At 44.4% G+C, this 17,214-nt stretch overlaps 1 protein-coding gene across 3 annotated transcripts; it reads left to right on the top strand.

The window, feature by feature from the left end:
* The first annotated feature begins 199 nt into the window (after positions 1 to 199).
* On the top strand, positions 200 to 17,196 carry c2cd3 (C2 domain containing 3 centriole elongation regulator). 3 transcript variants are annotated; one of them, XM_078792648.1, is made up of 33 exons: positions 200 to 419; positions 1,454 to 1,723; positions 1,794 to 1,951; positions 2,845 to 3,023; positions 3,096 to 3,241; positions 3,853 to 3,985; positions 4,056 to 4,199; positions 4,269 to 4,416; positions 4,499 to 4,608; positions 4,679 to 4,876; positions 4,959 to 5,074; positions 5,141 to 5,259; positions 5,327 to 5,458; positions 5,525 to 5,947; positions 6,031 to 6,182; positions 6,255 to 6,498; positions 6,600 to 6,780; positions 6,845 to 7,028; positions 8,861 to 9,033; positions 9,121 to 9,256; positions 9,333 to 9,601; positions 9,809 to 9,886; positions 9,972 to 10,586; positions 10,658 to 10,984; positions 11,095 to 11,233; positions 11,328 to 11,389; positions 11,480 to 11,685; positions 11,759 to 11,889; positions 11,962 to 12,120; positions 12,199 to 12,353; positions 15,691 to 16,270; positions 16,352 to 16,448; positions 16,944 to 17,196. In XM_078792648.1, the coding sequence occupies exons 1-33, from the start codon at positions 368 to 370 to the stop codon at positions 17,076 to 17,078; spliced, it is 6,351 nt and encodes a 2,116-aa protein (XP_078648774.1). In that variant the 5' UTR covers positions 200 to 367; the 3' UTR covers positions 17,079 to 17,196. The 3 variants fall into 3 exon arrangements, with proteins under 3 accessions (XP_078648774.1, XP_057937037.2, XP_057937036.2); XM_058081054.2 differs by having other exon boundaries at positions 11,328 to 11,401; positions 12,277 to 12,353; XM_058081053.2 differs by having other exon boundaries at positions 11,328 to 11,401.
* The last annotated feature ends 18 nt before the right edge of the window (positions 17,197 to 17,214 follow it).

The following is a 17,214-nucleotide window of genomic DNA, read 5'->3' as shown; positions in this document are numbered from 1 at the left end:
AAATATGTGCACTTACTAATGCACTGATAAGTATATTAATCCCCGAAGTAAGAAAAGGCTGCTGTACAACCTACTGGAGAATAAGAATGAGACTGTATAACGGCTGCCATCTGCTGGTATGAATAACAAAAAGCACCACGTCACTATTTAACTTCATTTCCCATCATGCACCTGTGAGCGGCAGCGGAAGCGGGACTTTTTCTTAACAGTTCGGCGCGCTGGAGAGAAGGGGACTGCTTGTGTTTATATTTCGCCGCCACGCACTCTTAAACGGATTTTAACTTTGTCCCCCGTCACTTATCATGCTTACCAAAGGCCTGGTCGCCTTGTTGGCTATTTTTGCCTTTTATACCCCCTAAGTGGCGGCATGAATAGCCGAAGACTGAGGTCTGTCAAAGTCGGGGACTTTAAGAAGAAAGGTAAGCTCTTTTTGTTGTTAGCAAGCTAGCTAAGCTGTCATGTATTTATTAGTGAATCTTATTACCCTATATTATAGTACTCCGTCTTATTACCTTAAATTGTGTCACTATGCAGACTGATATGTTATTGTTGCAAACAGTACGGTATCATAATACTTTAGTTGAAGCATTTTGCGTTAGGATGCTAACTAAGATTTAGCTTTGAAGAACGTAATTTCCTCTGTCTAGCTTATGGTATCTTAATATTTGGTTTAATACCTCTGCAACATTGATCACTGATTCTTGATTTGCACGGCCCAAAATAACATGAGTAAGTCCTGCATTCTTGCTGTAGTAGTGTGCTGTTAAAATACTGCAAGACCAAAGGTTAACATTGGCATCATCGGGAAATCAAAGCGCTTAGTCTCATTTTCATGTGATTTTACATGACATTTGTAGCACCCGCTATGCGTTGTGGTCGAAATGCTTTGGAAGACATGTTAGCACACATAATACATTCATTTTCTACCGCTTTTTCCTCACGTGGGTCGCGGGGGTGCTGGAGCCTATCCCAGCTGTCTTCGGGCGAGAGGCCCTGGACTGGTCGCCAGCCAATCACAGGGCACATATAGACAAACAACCATTCACACTCCCATTCACACTCCCATTCACACTCCCATTCACACTCCCATTCACACTCCCATTCACACTCCCATTCATACCTATGGACAATTTGGAGTTGCCAATTAACCTAACATGTTTTTTGGAATGTGGGAGGAAACCGGAGTACCCGGTAACAACCCGGAATACTCCACACAAAGATGGCCGAGGGTGGGAATTGAACCCTGGTCTCCTAGCTGTGAGGTCTGCGCGCTAACCACTAACCACATAATACAGATACCCTTAAAGTGTTGTTATCATGAGACAAATGGTTTCAATCCAAGTCAATCCAATTTAAGGGAGGTGAAAATTTGGGGTGTAATAATACCGCTGTGTGGTGCATTTGTCATTTCTATAGTCCTTAACTGCATTTGTTGAAATTCCTGTCTTTGCAGTCCCAAGCGATGTACCACCCTCCACCAGCCTGCCCCCTCTGGTGGAAGGTCAGCTCAGATGCTTCCTGCGTGTGACAGTTAGTCAGCTGCTGTGGACGACCCCGAAGCCTCCGCTGGCAACATTTGTCAGGCTGCGCTGGTGGGGAGAGTCGTCCAACGGCACACACTTCAACCCACGAGATGCTTCTCTCTCTGTACAAAAAAATATCAAGACCACTGCACGGTTCCCGGTCCGCTGCGGCCCGAAGCAGTTCACCTCATACCTGGCAGGTAACCAAAGATGGCTTTTCACACAGGTTCACACAGTGGATATGCTGATGAATTTGTCTCTCTTGAACAGATATGGGGTCTTTGGTGCTGGAAGTTTTGAATAGACAGGATCATTTGCCCATGGCACGAGCTCAGGTGGCAGAGATCTCCCGCCTGTCTCAGTTACACACCATCAGTGGATTTTACACCCTTGTATCGCCAACCTCCAAGAAACTTGGGGAGTTAGAGGTCAGTGGAACTCCTGCTATCCTTTTGATATTTTTTATTCATTGCTCCTGAAAGCATTCCATGGTCTGGTTCGGCCCCACCCAAGGACCGGTACCAGTGGTTGAAGACCCCTAATTGGTAGAATTGGCTTGCACTGATGAGTCTTTGCAGCAAATCATCAAATACTCTTCAAATACCAGACGCTATTCCTTATATACGACAACAGAATATTAATAATAATAATAATAATAATTTGTCACCAGTCAGATTATATTTGGTGGCAGTCCAAATGTATTAGTGGCGGGGCACCAACAATAAATAAATGTATGGCGGAACACAAGCTGGATGACAAGAGGGATCACTCTGCATGTGACTGTGCGAACTGGCTATATATGAAATGGCCACAAATGAGAGTGAGCATCTTCTCAACTTTTTTTATTTTTATTTTATTGAAGTGTTTTTTTTTCTTAACAGAGACAATCTTTGTAGTGTAGTGTCTCTGGGGGTACTTTCCGTTTCCCAGCATGCTTTGCTGTACAGTTTTTGTAAATGGCTGGAAAGCACATGGTTAGAGCTCACATACTCTGCATTATACATTGGTAATGTATTGTCTGTTTTATCAACATATTTCAATGCTGTGTGTCGTTGTTTTGGAATGCCGTGGAAATGGTGACGCATATCGTATGCTACACTTGAGTAGCCTCTAGTGGCTCAAATGTGACATGACACAATGATCTTTGAACAATGATCTTAATGATAATGTGTTTTTGTTTTTTTTTTAAGGTTGGAATTATCGAATCGAATCAGTCATTAGTTAATATCACAATTATATGTCATGTGTTAGCATGAAAGGCATAGGCTTTTAACGAGTGATGCTGCGATTAACATCACCATTGCTTCTGCTAACCTGTCAGGTTTCCCTTAATTTGGAGCCTCTGGTTGAGGCCCATGAGAGCGCCAGCTCTGGTCCAACTGCAGATTTCAGCTCTGAAGTACTTCAGGTGTCCTCGCTGGCTACATCTGTAGAGGCTGCAGCACTGAAAGCGAGCAGTGAGAAAAAATCAGACCAGTTCAGCGAGGGAAACACGTCAAGGTTTATGCTTATTCTTTTAACACTTCTGTAATGGAAATATCATCCTCATTTACTGTATATTTCTCCTTCCAGATTAAAAGAGCTCCTGTTTTCCCAACCTGCCCAGGCGGATAAAGATGAGGCAGTAGAGAATGTAAGGCTGGTAGAAAAGAGCCAAATGGCTGTTCAACCTTCCAATCAGGCACCCTGTGGCCAACACAGCAATGACATCCTCTCAGGTATGTTATAGCCTCAAGCTTTATTAGCAAATACACTGTTCTCTTTTCCTCAATTGCTATGGTATGATATGGTTTATTTGTTCAAACAATAAAAAAATACATGACCACATTTACCTTATTCAACATGTCCCATTGGAAGAGCTTAAGTAATCCTTTTTCTACCGCGGCCGAGGGTCATGGGGGTGCTGGAGCCTATCCCAGCTGTACACCCTGGACTGGTGGCCAGCCAATCGCAGGTCACATATAGACAAACAACCATTCCCACCCACATTCATACCTATGGACAATTTGGAGTGGCCAATTAACCTAGCATGTTTTTGGAATGGTGCAGGAAACCGTAGTACTCGGAGAAAACCCACACATGCACGGGGAGAACATGCAAACTCTACACAGAGATGGCCGAGGGGTCTCCTAGCTGTGTGGCCTACACGCTAACCACTGTGCAGCCACCAATTTTCCATATTTATTCTAAGCAAATAGGAGTCAATAACTAGCTGAATATGGCAGGAAAAAGTAGAAAAAGATATAAATAAATAAGAGAAAAAAAGAAGATTAAATATTTGAATGAACACTGAAGTAAATAAATCTTACAGAAGCATATGATTCATCAGTTATTCTAGAACGTGGGAGCAAGCTTAGGGATGCCATGGTGGTGTCTGCCTTGAAATGTGACATGGTTTCTGCTCCGGTTCTGAAAGACCTCCAACTGCCTCTGCAGAGGGACAACACCCGACAGCCTCCCTTGTGAGTTTTACAAATAAGGTCCTTTCAAGCTTTCATGGAGACATTGTTACACATCCTTTTGTGTCTTCAGGCCCTCTCCTTCTCAAATGTTCCTTGAAAACATCCTGCCTGCCGATTCGTCTCCCAAGCATACAGATGATGTCCTTGTCACAGATGGCTGTCTTGATAATCCTGCAGAGATGGATCACAGAGCTGTGGATCTCCTTCTTGGGAGGTACTTCAACGCATACAACATGGCATACTTCTAGCCTGTTTCCTTGATCCGAGGACACGTTCTTTTCAGATTAAAGACACCTTCTCCGCCTCTGTGGAAAGGTGAGGACCGCTTGCTTGAATCTTTTTCCAGTCATAGCGGCGTTGGCGGAGACAGTGAGCTCAGCGACCCTCAATATGATCAGAGCTTGCTGGAGCATTTGTTCTACAAAACACCCGTGAGTCTTTCATAGCCACGTTTGTTCGTACAGTGCTAGGTTTTGTGCTTTTATTTGCGATGCATTTGTTTGTTTTTCCCAGTTGTCAGGTTCAAGACTAGATGACACATCAGTGGACGCTCAAGAGCAGAAAAACAGTTCATCTAAGATCGAGAAACAGTTAAGACAGTCAGGGTCCAGGAGGAGTGACAAGTAAGAGTGAGATTTTGTAGTACCTGCTATGACCATGACTCATTATTGACATTACTGGGACCTTATTTAGTCCAGTTGTGGAGCCTCAGCACTCTCTGGGTCAGGTTGCCGTTCTTCTAAGTCCGGAGCAGCTGACGTTTCTGAGCTTGATGCGACTGGCCAAAGTGAGCATCGACTCCATGAGCGTACCGGCAGACAGCACAACACTCCCAGCAAGAAAGTCCTTGAGCAAAGGGAAAAGTCCTCCACTGCAACGAAACAAAAAATGGTAAGATCCCATACTATTACTGTATCTTTCAACTATTTTAAATAAATCTTAGACCAAGACACTGGCGCTCTGTTTTTGGTAGCACCTATTTTGTGGAGTATACGTTCCCAAAGACCTCCTCTTCCAGTCAACAAGGTGGAAATGTTGCAGGAGTCAGAGAGACGACCAGAGTTGTTTCCAGAGTTGTCACTGAAGGAGGTATGGCCTGTTGGAGGCTTGTTTTCTTAAGATGGGTATCTGACCCACACATTTGTGTATTTTAAGTGGTGAGGTTCCACCAGGACGTCGTGTTTCCTGTGCGCTTCAGTAAAACAGCAATTGAACATTGGTGGACAACGGATTTCATTTTCAAAATTTACTCCAGAAGAAGTGACCAAAAGAAGGTGAATCTGTGACAATTAAGATTAATAAGATGAGAATATATTTTTACAAGTGCTGTTCATTTTGCAGGTGGTTCTCATTGGACAAGCCACGTACCCACTGCGCCGTCTCCTGCAGAGCAAACAACTCAGCCAGTCTCTCGCTCTCCCAGTGTACAGTAGCGAGGACAAGAGTCAAACACAGGAACTAGGACTTCTCAGGGTAAATAAAATGCCTTCATTGTGCCACTGATTCCAGATCAGCTTAGCACCATGTCATGGTTTTCAGGTGCTGCTAGAACTTTCTACCAACAGCCGGGACTCGTCTGAAACAAGACACCCCTCATTGTCGCACATTGCTCGCAGTTCTCCAAGAGAATCCTCGCATGTCAGCTTTTGTGCAGAAGACTTACCTGCCAGCTCTTCAGAAGCCTTCACAGTGAATGTTACAACCCAGCAGCAACACTCTAAATTAGCCACTCCACATCTTGGCCGTTGCACGCCCTCCCCTCGTGCATCTCAGCAGGAGGCGGCGGAAGACTCGGAGGTCTTGCTGCATACACTGCTCATGGTGCCAGATGGAAAGAACTTCAACTGTGGGCCCATGCAAACTGTGAATGTCTACTTGAACTGTAAGCTCTTCTGGTGCGATGAAATGGCGAGGTCTGCGGTCAGCTGGGGGCATGTAAACCCATCCTTTAACTTTTCCCAGGTATGCCCCACAGACCTAACCTCATTTTACATGACCAGGAATTTGGACCTTGTTTTGAAGGAGCCTCTTGTCTGGACTCTTAGGTAACTCCCGTGGCTTTGACTACAAAGTTACTGGAGAGGATGAAGAATAATGTGATGGTCATTGAAGTGTGGCAGAAAACTGGATGCTCCAGAAATGAGAGACTTCTTGGTCTTGTCAAACTACCGCTCCACCAGTTCTACATGTCATTTAGGTATTTAGGTGTTTGTTGGGGTTTTTTGGCGGCTTCATGGAGCCGAGCTAACTCTTTCCTCATCTTCTCCAGGGACTACAAGATCGCCCACCTTCTTCTCCAGGCACAGTACCCTGTTCTAGGTGTGGACTGCTACATGCCAGTCATGGACGTGTTCTCGGGTTGTTGCAAAGGAAACCTCAGGGTCACTCTGGCTATGGGCCGCTTCGAGCAGGTGCTCGCTCTGCAGCGCACCAGAGAAGACGAAATCGATTCACTGGGCCACCTCATGAAACCGGTTCATCTGCTCGATCACCAACCTCCGGCACCAGCAAAGGTCGGTGTTCCTGCTTGTATCACTCGAAGTTCCAGTTCAGTGTTGTACAGGTAACTTTGAGAGCATGCTGCTTCTTTACTTGCTTTCTGTTACCTCCTCAGGTGAAGGTGACTCCAGTTCAAGCACAGGCAATGAGAGAGCATGTGTTTTTGATAAGGCTTGAGAAAGTCACCGGGCTTACCCCTCTCCAATCAACTGTGTGGGGTGAGGCTGACTGTTACATTCAGTACAGTTTTCCTTGCCACGAAGGTGCACACGTCGACGCAGACCTGAATGAACAATGTAAGGCATTTTGCGTCTATTTCTCTTCTGTATTATTCTTAACGTGGTATCTCATCTTCAACAGACATCAACCTGAGGCCTTTTCGTACCGCCACCACCCTCTGTGTTCCTGACCCAGAGTTTGGCCACGCAGAGACACACATGCTCTTTACTCCTGAGGGAGTGCCTGTCCAGAAGTTGCTGCTTAACTCTCTTTCGAGCCAAGGCCTGAGCAGCGGAGGGGGTGTCCATTTCGAAGTGTGGTGCAGGTTTGTAGACATACGGCAATTTTGTTTTCATTGACTGGCATATCACAGTTATGGCTGCCATAACTGTGATATGGACCACTTGTAACTGTCAATATACAGTGCATCCGGAAAGTATTCACAGCGCTTCACTTTTTCTACATTTTGTCATGTTACAGCCTCATTCCAAACTGAATTAAATTAATCTCTTACCTCAAAATTCTACACAAAATACTCCATTATGACAATGTGAAAAAAGGTATTTTTTGACATGTTTTGAATTTATTAAAAATAGAAAACAAAAAAATCACATTTACATAAGTATTCACAGCCTTTGCCATGAAGCTCAAAATTGAGCTCAGGTGCATCTTTTTTCCACTGATCATCCTTGAGATCTTTCTACAGCTTAATTGGAGTCCACCTGCAGTAAATTCAGTTGATTGGACATGATTTGGAAATATAATAACTGTCTATATAAGGTCCCACAGTTGACTGTGCATGTCAGAGCACAAACACCAAGCATGAAGTCAAAAGAACTGTCTGTAGACCTGCGAGACAGGATTGTCTTGAGGCACAAATCTGGGGAAGGATACAGAAAAATTTCTGCTGCTTTGAAGGTCCCAATGAGCACAGTGGCCTCCATTATTCGTAAATGGAAAACGTTTGGAACCACCAGGACTCTTCCTAGAGCTGGCCGGCCTTCTAAACTGAGCGATCGGGGAAGAAGGGCCTTAGTCAGGGAGGTGACCAAGGCCCTGATGGTCACTCTGTCAGAGCTCCAGCGTTCCTCTGTGGAGAGAGGAGAGCCTTCCAGAAGGACAACCATCTCTGCAGCAATCCACCAGTCAGGCCTGTATGGTAGAGTGGCCAGACGAAAGCCACTCCTTAGTAAAAGGAACATGGCAGCCCGTCTGGAATTTGCCAAAAAGCACCTGAATGACTCTCAGACCATGAGAAACAAAATTCTCTGGTCTGATGGCTTTCGTCTGGCCACTCTACCATACAGGCCTGATTGGTGGATTGCTGCAGAGATGGTTGTCCTTCTGGAAGGCTCTCCTCTCTCCACAGAGGAATGCTGGAGCTCTGACAGAGTGACCATCGGGGCCTTGGTCACCTCCCTGACGAAGGCCCTTCTTCCCCGATCGCTCAGTTTAGAAGGCCGGCCAGCTCTAGGAAGAGTCCTGGTGGTTCCAAACGTCTTCCATTTACGAATAATGGAGGCTACTGTGCTCATTGGGACCTTCAAAGCAGCAGAAATTTTTCTGTATCCTTCCCCAGATTTGTGCCTCAAGACAATCCTGTCTCGCAGGTCTACAGACAGTTCTTTTGACTTCATGCTTGGTGTTTGTGCTCTGACATGCACAGTCAACTGTGGGACCTTATATAGACAGTTATTATATTTCCAAATCATGTCCGATCAACTGAATTTACTGCAGGTGGACTCCAATTAAGCTGTAGAAAGATCTCAAGGATGATCAGTGGAAAAAAGATGCACCTGAGCTCAATTTTGAGCTTCATGGCAAAGGCTGTGAATACTTATGTAAATGTGATTTTTTTTCTTTTCTATTTTTAATAAATTCAAAACATGTCAAAAAAAACTTTTTTCACATTGTCATAATGGAGTATTTTGTGTAGAATTTTGAGGTAAGAGATTAATTTAATTCAGTTTGGAAAGAGGCTGTAACATGACAAAATGTAGAAAAAGTGAAGCGCTGTGAATACTTTCCGGATGCACGATATATGCATATTAATATGAATATAACCTCAACACTCCCCATGCATTTCATTGTTAGATTTTTCATATTTGAAGAGTTTGGCAACTGTTCCATCCTTTAAACTTGCTCATGTCCTTCCAGATACTATTACCCGAATGTCAGAGAGCAGCTTGTGGCCAAAGGAATTCTCCCTCTGTCCAAATTGTGTGCCATGGTCACCATGCATGGACAGCATCCTGATGAGCCCCAGGTGTTCTCCTTGCCCCTGATACCTAGGGCAGACAACCCCTCAATGCACCAGCCTCAACCATCTGGTCTGCACAATCCCAGATTATCACTTCCACTCCTATGGGAGTATTGAGCATCTAAATGTTGCTACCTTTGCATGTATGTTTTGTCAGGCCTACTGGATGTGTGCATCCAGTATAAGTCCCGTCCTGCGAGATCTGATGTGCAGACTGGCAGAGGAACTGCCTCTATTCAGGTGACACTTGTGGTTCAAGTGCTAAGAGGGTCCAGTTTTCAGACAGCAGCCAGGTACTTCACTGCCATTTTCTTATGGCTCCAAACGTATTCTCATTTCTCATGTTGCTGCTGTGGATTTGTGCTACAGAGTTGTAGCCCAGCAAGACGAAAGTTTCAGTTACTTTGCTACCGTGGGAGTGAACTCCTACGTGAACATCCAGTTGTCCTTCTTGCCCGAGGAAGAGCAAAGATGCACCCGCCTGGCTGCCAGGACCTTCTGCCCCGAGTATAACCACCACACAGAGGTTTGCTGTGCCATGCTCCTTCACAAGAGCAGCGGGGAGACCTGTAGTCTGGCTGAGCAGCTGGCAGAAGCGTTTGCTGTCTTCACTGTATGGAATAGAGACAGCCGCAAAGGTTTGATAACACAACATGTCGCTAACAATGTTAGATGTAATCTGTCTTGAGTAGGCTATATTTAGGGTTTCCACAAATATCTTTTTATTGCAAAAGACCGAGAACACAAGTAGATGGCACGTTTATATAATCCTAAGCTTCAAACTTGATCTTAACTCCACCTTGTGTATTAACCCTGTTTGGAACTTTGTCATGTATTTCTTCCAGGCAGTCATTTCAAGCCTGCAGATGTGATATTAGGAACAGTGAAAATCCCCCTGTTTGATCTCCTTCGTAAAACAACAGGTGAGCTCCACTCAACTCTTGGAACTGTGTGGTAGGCCACCCGCGCCCACAAAAATGTTTAATTTAATTTAATTTTTCAATGTAGGTATTTCTGGCTGGTTTGGCGTCAATACGCCACAGGAATCCACACAAAGTAATCACATGGTGGTCGGAGGCCTTGAGATCTGTGTTGCCTTTGCCCACCACTCAGATCGCGAACGGGTCATTCGGGCCGCTCTGGATTTGGGCTGGGACCCGGCTCAGGTCCATATTGACAATGAATGGCCAAATGATCAAGGAGATTGGGAACACAGCATGAGGAAAATATCCCTGACCTTTTCCATGCCCAGAATTTGGATCCCTGTCCACTGCTTGCTCCTGCCGGGACATGAGACGCTGCAGCGCTCCACATACTGCTACTTCCGCTACAAATTCTATGAGCAGGAGGTCTTCTGCTCGCAGATGAAACACCCGTGTGTCAATAAGGAGGGCAAGCATGACCAGGCCACAGTGACCTTCCAAGGAAGTCGCACTGTTGAGCTGATGAGCTCCCAGCCATTGTTGTGGTACCTTCAAGAGGAGCGGCTGGAGGTTCAGGTGTGGGTTGCTTTCCAGAAGGACAAAAGCCAGCGCCCCTGTGATACAGACCGCCTGGTGGGCTCTGCCTTCATTGATATGTCGTCTCTTGTAAAGACCCACCAGCAGAAGTTGACTCTCAGTGGTATGATGTTATGAACAAGTGTGTAATGTCATTATTTGGTACAGCCATCTTTATTTACTCTTGTTTTTTAGGAGTATATCCACTCTTCAGACGCTCTGCGATGGACCTGCAGGGGGCTGCTCTCAGGGTCCACATCAGCCTGACCTTTGGCTGCGTGCCAACTGCTGAAGACTACCAGGCGGACTCTGACAGCCAGGAGGAGACTTTATTAGAGGCACCAGAGTCAGCATATCATACGCCACTTCCTTCCCCACCCAAAATAACGTGTTCTGAAAGCCTGAACAAGTCGGGCAGAACAACTTCAGATGTCGCTGTACCTCAGCCTGCCAAAATTAGCGAGGAGGAGTCTTTCCCGGTGGATGTTGCGGTGGAGAGGGCCATGAATCTTAATCTGAAAGGTTAGCCTGTGATACCTTGAGATCTAAGTGTGAAGGTGCAGTTCTGTGCTGATCCATATTAGGATTTGTAGGTCTTAGCTTGATCTTCACTGAGTCTGCTTTGTTGTTAGGTTGTCAGCAATCTGAGAACAGTGAAGGGATGCCATGTTGCTGTGTGTCATACGTCACTGCTGACTCTACAGAAGCCGTGTCCACCTCTGTGGTGGCCAACACAAACTGCCCGGCGTGGAACCATCAGCATAAATGCAGGTCAGTGCCATTTTCCAGAAATGACACAGGAGTTCCCAGATACTTTACTCATGTTGTATGTTCAGTGGACCCATTTTGGTTGTTGTTTTTTCAGACTTTCCAAGCAGCTACTAGTTGATCCAGAGCAAAGCCTGGTGTTCAAAGTCTGGCATAAAGGCAACAGAGAAGGCAGATTTATTGTTTTTTACTTTCAAATGAAAATGCATTTCATTCATTCACTCTTTTTTTTTTTTTGTCAAAAACAAGAAGTCGAACAGGTGATTGGATTCGCCTCTGTGGACCTGTCCCCTTTACTGTGTGGGTTCCAATTGGTGTGCGGCTGGTATAACGTCACAGGTTTCAGTGGTCAGTGTCACGGTCAGCTTAAAGTCTCCATCACACCGCTTAAGTGTGTCCAAGACCTTCGCAAGCAGAGAAAAGCTGCCTTTGACAAAGCTGGCCAAAACTCAAGTGTAAGAAGAAAGAAAGCTAGTCCTTCTTTAGAACAGACTGTACGTCCATATTAATAACATGTTTCCCTCCCAGGTATTTTCTCATGCTGCATCTTGCAGCTACCAGACCACAGCCACATACAACAGCTTTCCTTCCCACATCAGCCGATACCCTGAGCAACACATCTCATCACCTGATAACATGGGCACACTACTTTCCAAAACGTATGTATAACACCATGATGCATTCAAATTACAGTTTAACACAATGACAAAAAGATGCTGTCTCATCCCCAGTGAGGGCGACCGTCACCACGAGCACATGCAGAAAGTGCGTCTTCATCATCAGAGTCTTCAGGAACAAAATGCAGAACATTGGGTCTGCAGCAGCAACAGCAACAGCAGCACCAGTGGCGTCATCAACCCCTCTAGCTCTGTGCTCTTTTTAACACTCAGGTAGCCAGGCGCAATGTCACTTCTCTCTGCTCTTGTTTCCAAGAGTCACAATAAATGTACTCTAGCTTCTTCACCCAGGAAGAATCTGAGCGAGCTGGCCAACATCCAGAGATATTTCAGCAGTAAGATTGTGGGTCCTGCTTTGTCGCCCACTAGGGAAGGGAAATGTCTTCACAAGGAAGATGCTCCTAAGGACCATGAGCTGCATCTTACGTCCCAACAAGTCCACCATGGTGAGTGTCTAACAGTGGACGATATTATTGCCCTGGTCGAAATGTGGCTTGTGACTGAAAACCTTTTATCCGTGCATTAAAATGCATGTGTACTCAAAATTAGGATGATGAAAAATGATGAAAAAATTACAGATGATGATTGCGGTGAACTGGTTCCAGACACCTATGAGGAAGAGAAATTAATCTCCCCAAAGTAGGATTCCCTACTTATAATGGAATGTTTTCATAGTTTCAGCATAGAAAACCTGTTTATGGTTTTCTATGCTGTTTATTACCTTCTGAATAAGATATGTAACATTATTAGGGCCCTGTAGACATTAAATCAAACTTTTCTACACTCCTTTTACCCAATATAGTAGACATAATAATAAAATATGCAATATGCAATCGTCTGAATGCCTTAGATTTGTATTTTAGTTCATTTAGCCATTTCTATGCTTGGAAATGCATAATGTATGCAAAAAATGTACATTTGCTTAAATATGCATATGTTTTGACAAATAATAGTCTGTTTTAAATAGGGATCAACCGATATGTTTTTTTTTCGGGCCGATGCCGATACTCATGGCTGATTTTGCTTGGGCCGATATGTGTGGCCGATACTGTTTTTGATCCCTCAATTTACATTAAAAAAATGATAACAAATATTTATTGAAATGTAAACCCTGAACACAGGAGGATTCAGCTTTCTTAAATATGCATTTAAACAGCATTATCAACTTTAAAAGGAATAAATATTCAACCATGTGCAAAATAGTTTAAGTTTTATCTAGCATCGATGTGATGACTGCTCCTCCGCAGTGAGACGCACACCCCCCCCCCCCCCATTCAGCAGCATTCCTGGTTTTCAGACCCACAAACCAAACTATATTTTCAAGCACGTATATTGCATGCACTTGCCGTTCATGTTTCCTATTTCAAATCAGGTGGCAATATTTCAACTAAGTTTAACTATTAGTGGCAAATTAAAAGTTGAAAACGTACCGCTGGTGGGGGAGCGGAGAGGGGTACCGCGACTGCATGTGTTGCAGGGTCCTCCGGCAACACAAAGCTGCCCGGCGGATGCAAATCATGCGGCGGAAAAATACAACGGCGAACCCACGCGTGTGTCGGCAGATACCAATTCAAGTAATGAACGCAAATATCAGCCCGAAATATCGGCCGGCCAATACAGTGCATCCGGAAAGTATTCACAACGCTTCACTTTTTCTACATTTTGTCATGTTACAGCCTCATTCCAAACTGTATTAAATTTATCTCTTACCTCAAAATTCTACACAAAATACTCCATTATGACAATGTGAAAAAAGGTATTTTTGACATGTTTTGAATTTATTAAAAATAGAAAACAAAAAAATCACATTTACATAAGTATTCACAGCCTTTGCTTAATACTTTGTTGATCCACCTTTGGCAGCAATTACAGCCTCAAGTCTTTTTGAATATGATCCCACAAGTTTAGCACACCTATCTTTAGGCAGTTTTGCCCATTCTTCTTTGCAATAAGTCTCAAGCTCCATCAGGTTGGATGGGAGACCTCTGTGCACAGCCATTTTCAGATCTCTCCAGAGATGTTCGATCGGATTCAAGTCTGGACTCTGGCTGGGCCACTCCAGGACATTCACGGAGTGGTTCTGAATCCAATCTTTTGAGATCTTGGCTGTGTGCTTCGGGTCGTTGTCCTGCTGAAAAATGAACCTTCGCCCCAGCCTGAGGTCAAGAGCGCTCTGGAGCAGGTTTTCATCCAGGATATCGCTATATATTGCTGCATTTATTTTTCCTTCTATCCTGACTAGTCTGCCAGTTCCTGCTGCTGAAAAACATCCCCACAGCATGATGCTGCCACCACCATGCTTCACTGTAGGGATGGTATTGGCCTGGTGATGAGCAGTGCCTGGTTTCCTCCAAACATGGCGCCTGGCATTCACACCAAAGAGTTCAATCTTTGTCTCATCAGACCAGAGAATTTTGCTTCTCATGGTCTGAGAGTCATTCAGGTGCTTTTTGGCAAATTCCAGACGGGCTGCCATGTTCCTTTTACTAAGGAGTGGCTTTCGTCTGGCCACTCTACCATACAGGCCTGATTGGTGGATTGCTGCAGAGATGGTTGTCCTTCTGGAAGGCTCTCCTCTCTCCACAGAGGAACGCTGGAGCTCTGACAGAGTTACCATCAGGGCCTTGGTCACCTCCCTGACTAAGGCCCTTCTTCCCCGATCGCTCAGTTTAGAAGGCCGGCCAGCTCTAGGAAGAGTCCTGGTGGTTCCAAACGTCTTCCATTTACGAATAATGGAGGCCACTGTGCTCATTGGGACCTTCAAAGCAGCAGAAATTTTTCTGTATCCTTCCCCAGATTTGTGCCTCAAGACAATCCTGTCTCGCAGGTCTACAGACAGTTCTTTTGACTTCATGCTTGGTGTTTGTGCTCTGACATGCACAGTCAACTGTGGGACCTTATATAGACAGTTATTATATTTCCAAATCATGTCCAATCAACTGAATTTACTGCAGATGGACTCCAATTAAGCTGTAGAAAGAGCTCAAGGATGATCAGTGGAAAAAAGATGCACCTGAGCTCAATTTTGAGCTTCATGGCAAAGGCTGTGAATACTTATGTAAATGTGATTTCTTAGTTTTCTATTTTTAATAAATTCAAAAAAAGTAAAAAAAAAAAACTTTTTCACATTGTCATAATGGAGTATTTTGTGTAGAATTTTGAGGTAAGAGATTAAATTAATACAATTTGGAATGAGGCTGTAACGTGACAAAATGTGGAAAAAGTGAAGCGCTGTGAATACTTTCCGGATGCACTGTATATGGGTCGATCCTTAATTTTAAGCCACAAAACTGTATTATTTATTTAATATCTTTTCAAAAGGCTGTGAAATTTGAAGTGCAAAGTGGCAAAGGGACGATGGTATACACTCACCAAACATTCCATATAGATTTTCATTAGGAGTAGCGTGGATTCCCGCTATTCGCCAGCAGTTACTTTCCAGGACCCTCAGCAAAAGTGCAAATAATGGTTGCACCCGTAAAAAGCAATTACAATCGCAGGCATGCAGTATACTGTACAGTATTGTACATACAAAAAGTGCAGTTACACAACATTATGTCTTGTTAAAGCATCTTTCTCCCAGAAAATGTTGAGTGACTTGACATGTGAGACAGGGACCTCTTTTGAATTTTTTTTCTCGCTTTACTAGATTAAGATATGCCTTTATTCGTCCCTCAGTGGGGAAATTTGTAAAACTACTATTCAAAAAGGAGAAAATACATTTGTGGGGGATATGCCGGGATCTACTGTATCCATTTGCTCACAAACTCCTTGGTCTTGAAGGTCAACACCGAACAGCGACTTCCTCCGTCCACCATAGCAACTCAACGTCTTCCCCCACCATAGAGAAAAACACTCTCACCGTCTCCCAGATCATCTCCAGTGCATGCAATGCGGGCCTTGTTTCAGACCGTGTACCCCAGGAAGAAGCAGAAGACACGGCCTGTGAAGAATGGAAATCACGGTACAGGATTGAGGAGGAGGATGATGAAGCGGAAGATTATGATGAATTTGTGGTGAAGCCGAGGCATTTGAATGAGGTGACCACTTTGACTGATAAGACGAGTCCTTGGAATAGTTTCCTGTCGGACTCTGTTCCGGTTTCCCCTGAAAATCCAGAAGCAGAACACGGCCAGGTTAACAAGGACGAAAGTCACATCCAAAGTCAGGATGCCAGCAGAAAACACACAAGAAAGGAGAGTCTACGCCAACCGGGTGACTGTTTTGACAACTCATCAGAAGAGGCATCAGACTCTGAGAGCGAGGAGGATGTGACCCTGCAAGCTGCCGATGCCACTAACATGGAGGGTGATGCCGGGTCACCCCTCACGACTGTGCACGCCGATGACCCCAAACACAAAGTGTATCCTTGACAATTATTTGCTCCTAGACACATATAGCATTCCACCATCCTCTTTTTTTGTTTAACTCTCTTCGCCTAAAGCTCGGTCCCTAACTTTTTCCTGCCTTCACACCAACTGGAAGCTTCTCTGAAGGTCGTACGCTTAGCGCCGTCCTTCTGTCATCCCTCCAGCGACCTGGTAAGTCTTACTGTGAATTAGTGTGAAACCATTTAAGAGCAGGGCGGCGGTTATAACAAATAAGACATGCACAACAGGCAAGACAAGTGAAAGGGCTTAAATAATGAGTTGGCAAACATAATCTGTTGGCATGCCAGGCTTTGTGTTTGTGTGTGCGTTCCAGAATACATTACCAGTTAAGAGAACGCCTGCTAAACACCATTTCAAGTCTTGTGTCCACAGCTTTGACAAATCACGTCCAAGGTTGGATATCTTGTTGGACTATTTCGCACTATGACAGAATGAAGGTCTGCAGGTCTTTTTGTTTTTTGGTAACGCCCCCGACCTGATAATGAACTCCATCAAGTCAACTAACAGATGACTTGAACTTGCACTGAAAGTATAGGTTCTATTTACATACAGTATTTAAAGCTGAGATGTGAGGGTGAAGCGCAGTTTTAATTGCAGCCTTTGCGCTTCACTAACCGCAATGCAATTCTTGCTTTACTCTTGCAGGACTGCCGCAATGCACCGCACATTCCTCGCAGGGGGCCTCGGCGGTGTCCCGACATGTCGCCTACATCCATAAAGCGAGAGACAGAAAGATTTGCTCGAATAATTGCCACTCACTTTGATGATGAAGATGATTAGTAGGATAAGTGTGATTATTTAATGTTAATTCATAAGCATGTACAGGGACTCTTTGCTCTTCTGTAAAACAGTGGAATATTTTGTATTTTTTATAAATAAATATTTTTAGTCAATTCAATGTGATGTGCCTTTGACT

The sequence above is a fragment of the Doryrhamphus excisus genome, linkage group LG8, assembly GCF_037039965.1.
Source record: "Doryrhamphus excisus strain RoL-2023G ecotype Guam linkage group LG8, RoL_Dexc_Guam_v1.1, whole genome shotgun sequence".
In the NCBI taxonomy this organism is placed as follows: Eukaryota; Metazoa; Chordata; class Actinopteri; order Syngnathiformes; family Syngnathidae; genus Doryrhamphus; species Doryrhamphus excisus.
The sequence above is the reverse complement of the archived record's forward strand: the minus strand, read 5'-3'. Positions and strand labels throughout refer to the sequence as shown.